The sequence below is a fragment of the Entamoeba nuttalli genome (genome assembly GCF_000257125.1).
Source record: "Entamoeba nuttalli P19 unplaced genomic scaffold asmbl_8040, whole genome shotgun sequence".
NCBI lineage: Eukaryota > Evosea > Mastigamoebida > Endamoebidae > Entamoeba > Entamoeba nuttalli.
The window spans coordinates 12360-19806 of record NW_008578931.1 but is presented as its reverse complement, the minus strand read 5'-3'; the positions used below and the strand labels follow the sequence as shown (position 1 = coordinate 19806).

General features: G+C 27.1%; 5 protein-coding genes across 5 annotated transcripts in view; 3 read left to right on the top strand and 2 right to left on the bottom strand.

Moving 5' to 3' along the window:
- Positions 1-187: 187 nt before the first annotated feature.
- ENU1_179560 (ccaat-box-binding transcription factor, putative) lies at positions 188-2344 on the bottom strand (the record flags this gene model as incomplete). Its single annotated transcript, XM_008861443.1, has 1 exon — positions 188-2344. The coding sequence occupies one exon, from the start codon at positions 2342-2344 to the stop codon at positions 188-190; it is 2157 nt and encodes a 718-aa protein (XP_008859665.1).
- Positions 2345-2437: 93 nt separating this feature from the next.
- Positions 2438-3037, top strand: ENU1_179550 (hypothetical protein; the record flags this gene model as incomplete). Its single annotated transcript, XM_008861442.1, has 1 exon — positions 2438-3037. One exon carries the CDS (start codon positions 2438-2440, stop codon positions 3035-3037), a length of 600 nt encoding a protein of 199 aa, XP_008859664.1.
- A 466-nt stretch (positions 3038-3503) lies between these two features.
- On the top strand, positions 3504-4130 carry ENU1_179540 (hypothetical protein; the record flags this gene model as incomplete). Its single annotated transcript, XM_008861441.1, has 1 exon — positions 3504-4130. The coding sequence occupies one exon, from the start codon at positions 3504-3506 to the stop codon at positions 4128-4130; it is 627 nt and encodes a 208-aa protein (XP_008859663.1).
- A 305-nt stretch (positions 4131-4435) lies between these two features.
- On the bottom strand, positions 4436-6775 carry ENU1_179530 (5'-3' exonuclease domain containing protein; the record flags this gene model as incomplete). Its single annotated transcript, XM_008861440.1, has 1 exon — positions 4436-6775. One exon carries the CDS (start codon positions 6773-6775, stop codon positions 4436-4438), a length of 2340 nt encoding a protein of 779 aa, XP_008859662.1.
- Positions 6776-7099: 324 nt separating this feature from the next.
- The window catches only part of ENU1_179420 (hypothetical protein), a gene marked incomplete at both ends in the record, with an annotated part of 510 nt that continues 162 nt past the window's right edge, over positions 7100-7447 (top strand). The window contains one exon of the mRNA XM_008861439.1: positions 7100-7447. This exon is cut by the window's right edge and continues 162 nt beyond it. Coding sequence (XP_008859661.1) covers positions 7100-7447 — 348 coding nt within the window.

Genomic DNA, 7447 nt, shown 5'->3' with positions numbered 1-7447 from the left:
ATAAAATTTATTGAATTGTACATTAATGTTGTAGTAAATTAAATGTTCATTGATACATAGTCACAGTTCGTATTATAATTCAAATGAACTAAAAAGCACACAAATTAATTAAAAAAATAAATGTACATAAAATGTTTATTAAATAAACCCACAAATAATCAATCAAATTACTTGTAATTTGCTTTTATTAATCAACGTCATCTTCTTCATCAATAACGTTACCTTCTTCGATGCTCATATCTCCTTCATCAATTTGGTCGTCGTCTAATCCTAAAAGCTCATTAGTTTCATGATCCATAATATCTTCATAGTCATATTCATCTTCTTCACTTTTTTCTTCATTGTTAATATTTTCTTTACTAACATTAAACTCAATCTCTTCAAGATTTCCTTCTTCAGGTTCTTCTTCTTTTTTGACATAGACTTTTCCATTATAAATAATATCATCATCCTCTTCTAAGTCTTCACTCATTCCATCAGAGTCATCGTCATGTTCTTCTTGAGTGTTATTTGTTGGTTTATTTTCAGCAACACCTTTTTCAACGTGTTTATCAATGTAATAATCAAAGAAAAATAATAGCTCTGATGGTATTTTATCTCTTTTTAACTCAATAAATTCTTCTGAGTTAACAATCATCTTTCGAGGATCATTCTTTTCATCTTTAGTTTTATTAACAGTTTTTTTATCAAAGGAGATATGCCCATCATTTGTTTGTTCTTCTTCTTCATGTGGTTGGTCTTTAATTAACTTCTTTAAGGCAAAACGGTCCAGTAATAACTTTGAACTTAATGACTCCCAAAGTTCCAAATTTACATGAATTGGAGTTCCATTAATTAATGACTGTGTTAATTGTCTTACTGTTGGGTGGTAGTGATGCAATAAGAAATTAATTTCAAAACATTTTGTATTAATAGCTCCTGTGTATGCAGGGTCTCTTTTATTCCAATCAAATTCATGCTGGCTTTTTTCACCTTCATTTTTGATAATTTGATTGCCACTATCGTCAATGTCAATATCATGGTAATGTTCTTCATCATCGTCTAATAGTTCACCATTATCAAATAAACCTTTAAGAATAGGATATTTTATTAACATATTTGATACAATTCCAAGTACAGAACAAATGAATGAAGGAGAAGAATATAATGATTTAATCAATAATTTTTTAATAAAAGAAGCAATAACATCAATAGACTCTTCTTTTAATAAGTTATTCCTTAATATATTGAGGAAAATAAATTGTTTTTCTGAAGGTAATTCAGTTATTTCATTAACTTTTTCATAAATCAAACGATTACAACGTTTTGATCTATCAATTTCATTTAATAAAGAAACACATTCCAAAGCTCTAGTAAATGGAATAGTTCTAGCAATTTTGTATAAGTCAGTTAGATGTTCTTCAATTTCTTTAAAATTTTTACAACAATTAATGCATTTTCTCATTCCAATAATAACATTTTGAAGAGCACGAGTATCAATTTCTTTTTGATTGTATAATGATTTAAAATACACAATAAGTAGTTTAATCATTGCTTCTGCTTGTTCTGGATTATTTTTTGAATACTGAATATTTTTGAGTGAAGTAAGACCTCTTCTAATAGTAATTTGATTAACATTAGGACGAATAATTAATTCTCTTATAGCATTAATAATATCTTCCGTTGTATCTTTATATCTTTTTAATAATTCTTGAATGTAAAAATCAGTTTTATTTGCAACTTTACCATTAAGATCACCTAATTTATTTACAACTAATGATATTGCTTTATATCGTTGTTCTGGACATGAAGCTGCTAATTCACTTGCACAACGAATAGCAGTAAGTTTAAATTTATTAACATTTCCCATTGATGCGTTTTTAAGAATTTCAAGAAATTGTGCATAAGAATTTTTTAACAAATGTTCAAAGTAATATTTTGAAAGAATATAAGGAGTTGCAATTTCAAAGTTTTGTTGTTGAAAATTAAGTAAACAACGTTTTGGTAATAAGTGTTGTTGAAATAACTCTTTTGTTGCTCTTATAGCTAACTCAGCTTCATCTCTATTTTTCTTTGTACAATGTCCTAGTAATTGAACAAGATAATTATATGTATTAAAAGGACCACTCGATACTATTAATGCCAATGCTTTAATTTTATCATTATATGTACCAGTTGTAATTAATGACCTCATCCATTTACCGTTATGTTCTGCAAGTTTCTTTTGTTCATAAACTGATGTCATTGCTTCATATTTTTCTTTGGCTTGTTTAAATTTCTTCTTGGCAATCTCATTATCATTTTTGATTGGTTTGATTTCTTCAGGAAGATCTTTCCACCAAGGAGCTGGTTGGTTTTCACTCATCAATGAGAATTAGGTTTTCTTTAGTTTTTTTATTTTTTTTTTTATTTTTTTTTAGTAAAAATTTTTAAACTTCAATCTTAAATTTCATTCTTCATGTCATCTGAAAATACATATTACTGTGAAAATTGTCATAAAAAGTATAATAGAAATAAAGGAATATTAATCTGTCCATTTTGTGGTTCTGACTTTGTAGTTGAACAGCCATTTGTTATGTTTAAGAAAATGCCTATTCCTGAGAATGAGATGATAAGAAGGTCATATAACCAATCATTTAATGATTACTCACAACCTGATTTAATTGATTTTCCACACCCTTCATCTGGAAGAATTCCTTTTCATCCAGACCCTATGAGTTATTCAGGAGATTTGTATATGCCACAACCACGAATAAGAAATCCTATTCAAATTTATCCAAGAAACCCATACACAGGAAGTTCCCATGAGCCATACCTTGGTATTTATGATCGTGGTAATTTTGGTACTATTAATGATATTTCATACAATCGCCCAACACAACCACTACGACCAATGGCGTCTTCTTCATTACAAGTTATTCCAAAAGAACTTTGTATCTTTTGTGAAAAAGAATTAGAAAAAGGAGAAGATATTATTACATTAACTTGTGGGCATCAATGCCATAGTCATTGTGTAAAATCTTCGCATTGTCCCATCTGCACTAGTCTTTACAATTAATTCACTTGTTTCTATTTATGATATTTATAACATAAATTTGTTTTTAGTAACATTAAATTACTATTTTAAGGTATGTTTCATTATGATATATATTAATACTTGTCAGACATTATTTTCCCCCAACCAATAAACCTTAAGAAAGATTCAGAAGGTTAAGGAATCAATATATTATTCAAAAGATATTTTAAAGTTTATTATTAGAAGAGTTGAAAAATTAACCAACACGAAATGAGAAAATATTAAAATATTTTCAAATCATATAAAAACAATAAATAAAGAAAACCATTAAAAAATATCTCAAAGTGTTGTTTTATTTAGCTTATTTTGAGAAAGACTATTTATAGTAGTTTCATTTGAAGAAATAAAAATAAACTTCGGTTTGATTGACAAAATAAAGATATAATATTTGTTTGGGATGGTTTAAGAGATATTTAAATCAAAGTCAATCTTAATATCTCATTTAAATATGTCTTTGAATGAAAGCTGTAAAATTTCTAATACTCCAAGAAGAAAAGAATATAATGACCTAAAATATATTATCAAGAAAAAAGTAATTAAAGATTTAGAATGTTATCAAGAGTCTATTCTTATTGCTTTATTGAATCAATTTTGTGGGATTACTATTTGTAGACCTAGAAAACAATGTAGTGTTGCATTATGCTGTGCTAAAGTTCAGACTATTCATGTGAATAGTGAGAGTATTGAGGTAATGAAATTAGCAGAACAAAGATTTAAACCTATTTATGATCAAGACATTAAAGATGGTATAGCTAAAGCAACTTCTTTTAGAAGATTTGAAAAAAATAAGAGGATATTTGTTCATAACTTTTTATTTGATCTTGCTTTAGAATTTGGCTTCTTTTTTGACTCAAAGTTATCAAGAAAATCAACAAAAACAGATTCTATTGAAAGGATTCAACGTGTTTATTTTCGAGGAAAACTCATTATTGAATTAGAAGAAGTTGTTGAAAAAGGAAGTATTTTAACTAATCAATTTTTTGATTTGGTTAGATACGGAGTTACTTATACATTAAACAAAAATGACCAAATCATCTCAAAAGTGTTTGGTCATTTATGTCCTGTTATTAATTAATGAACATAGTTTTATTCTTCAATTATTCACATAGCCTTATGATTTATAAATGAAATTAACCGTTTTATTTTTGTTTAATATTATTATTTTTTTTTCAATATATTTCTTAATGAAATCTGCTTTTTTAACTTAATTGATAAAAACTATAAGTTTTGGTGATGATTATTTTTCAATTTCTGCTCTCAAACTTGTGATTCTTAATTTTAAAGTTTTTTTTTTCTAGTTTTATTATAGAATATTGATGGAATGATTTTTATAGAATATATGAAAATCGATAGTTACAAAGAACAAATTGTATTAATACTTTACTTTTTCTTCTCAGAATTATCTGGAGTTAAAGGAACTAGTCTATATTCTCTTATATCTCGTTGGCGTTTAATAGACTTTCTTAATGGGTGAGATTTAGCTTTCATAGAGTCTAATTCTTGAGGTGATTCTAATGGTTCTCCAATATATCTAGTTTTAAAGATATGTCCATTTTTATATTGAGGTGGAATATAACCTAACATATAACATTTACTTTTATCTTTTCCTAAATCCATTCCACGTATTGGAATAATTAATCCACCAAATTGGTGTTTTGTATAATTACTTTCAATATGTAATGGTTTATAGGTTTTGATTGGAACAACTTGGTCATTTGAAATATATGTTTTAATTTCTTTTTTTAATTGCTTCCATGCCTCTTTACCTATTTTTTTGAAATGATGAATATCTTTTCTGTAATACCAATTTGATTTACCTATGAAAATAAAAGTATTTCCATATCTAGAGTTCCTTTGTTGATCTTTTTTTCCTAATTCTTTTTCAATTGGTTCAACAACATTCAATAATTCCTTTTGATTAATGAATCCAATCAATGCAATAGCTTTATAAAATGATCTTTCTCCATTCATATCAATTTTAAAATCTTCGGGATAGAAATTACTTAATGGAGAAGAAGTTGAATTCATTAATTGTTGAAATTCTTTTGGAAGACAATGTTTTGATTGAGGTGGTAAGACTGACATTAATTGTTCAAATGGCCTAAAAGGTTTTCCTTGTGTATATTGTACTTCAAATTCTGGATCAAGTAATTTACCAATATCTTTAGCAAAAGGAGCATAGTAATACGGATAATACCAATCCCATGATTGACACCCTTCGTAATAATAACTAAACACCCAATTTAGTCCTTCAACATATGAATCAACAATTTCTATAATAATATTTTTTTCTTTCTTATAGTCTACATGAAATTTTTGTTGGTAATATCTTTCTTCGTATCCTTGTTCTCCTAATTGTATTTCATCATGCTTTAACTCTTCCATTTGGCGAACTACTTCCTGTTTCTTTTTCTCGAGACTTTCTCTAATCAATTGAGACTCTTCTTTTGCTAACTCCACCTCTTTTATACTCTTTACTTTAATTTCAGTTTTACGTTGAGGTAATGCTTCAGTTCTATTTTCAAAAGCAGATTGAATTTGATAATCTAATTCTCTCATCTTTTTATCAAAATAAAGTTGATCTTCTTTTTCTTTTCTTAGTCTTCTGTTAACCAAAAGTTGCTTCTCTTCTTTCCCTACAAGATGTAGGAACCTTTTAACTATCTTAAAATTAATAGTTCCATTTTCGGTAATATAGCCATTTTCTGGAAGAAATTTAAGATATATTTTAATCAAAATGTCAATTGCTCCTTCTTGAATGTCTAGAGAAGGGATATGAGGTAAGAAATCATTCCCAACTAAGAAACAGAAGAAAATAAAATCATCTAAACAACGTTCAAAATCATATTTTTCTACTCTAATTGTATTATTTAAATATTGTCTAAGAACATGACAGTCAACAAAAATAAATGGTTTTGTGATTGGGTCTAATGGTGCTACTCTGTTATAATTTTTGCAACTATCAGAAGAATGATATTCACCACAAATATAACACTTATCTCCTTTATTATATGGCTTATCTCTGATAATACTAAAATACCTTTCATGAGTTGCTAATGCTAACATAATCAAATCTGCATCCAACCCATACATACAATGTCTTATATATGGGTTATAGTTTTTACAATCCTTTTGTCTTCGGATAAAATCAATAATTTTATGTTCTCCTTCTCCTGGAACACTTGAATCACTAAATATAACAATAATACTATTCCAATATTTAGATGAATTCATTCTTTCCTTAATATAAGCTTTAATAACTTTACTAACAGCCTCCATAAATTCAGTTCCAGGAGTTATACAATTAGAATCAATTGGTTTTTCTTTGAAAACACTTTTCTTTTCTTCAAAACTTTGGTTTACCATACTTTGTGCTGTTTTAAATCTACGACTTCGTTGTTGGTTCATTTTAGCACGTGGAGCAACACCATCAATTGCTATGTATAAAAGTTTCCTTGGTCTAACTATATCTACCATATAATCAATATATTGAGTTAATAAAACAAATACATCAACATTTGTTTCTGGTGTTTGTCTATCAGTAGGGTGATAACAAGGATGAATTAACCCATTCAAATCAATATAAAAATTATCATACTCAACTCCATTAGGGTTTGGAGATGACAAGTCATCATTTTCTATAGAACTGCCTTTCTTACAGTCATTGGTAATGCTGACATATTTTTTAGTAAGCCAGGCAAAGAATGAAGGCACTCCCATGGCTCTATCTTTTGCTCATTTTATTAGTTCTTCTACAAATAGTTTTATGTTATATATTACATAAAATTTTTTATTATTTATTTTTAGAAAAATTTTATCTCAAAATATTTTGATTTTTTAATACATTAAAAAATCAAGTTCTTTCAAATAACATTGTATTTCTTAATATATTTTTTTGAATGTTTTTATTAAGAGAAATGCGTTTTTTTTTATTTTCATAGAGAGATAGTACTTGAAGTTATTGAGTATATCAATTTCATTTATTTTTTGGTTTAAATAACAAATTAAAAAGATGAAAAACAAAATGAACTGAAAATAGGATTAATGGAGGAGGTTAAAGAGAAGCAACAAACATTAGATTTCAGTGTTAATGGAATTGAAATTCATTTTCCATACCAATTCATTTATCCAGAACAATATCAATTCATTAAAACAGTAACTAGTGGAGTTACAGATAATAAAAAACCACCACATAAACAAATTATTATTGAAATGGGTGCTGGAAGTGGAAAGACTGTAAGTATTATCACTGCAGCAAAAGGACTATTGGATAATCAAGGAAGTAACATTTCACATACAATTTATTGTACTCGTACTATTGATGAAATTAAACGAGTTTTTCATGAACTAACAAAATTATCAATACCATCAATTGTATTAGCATCAAGAGCA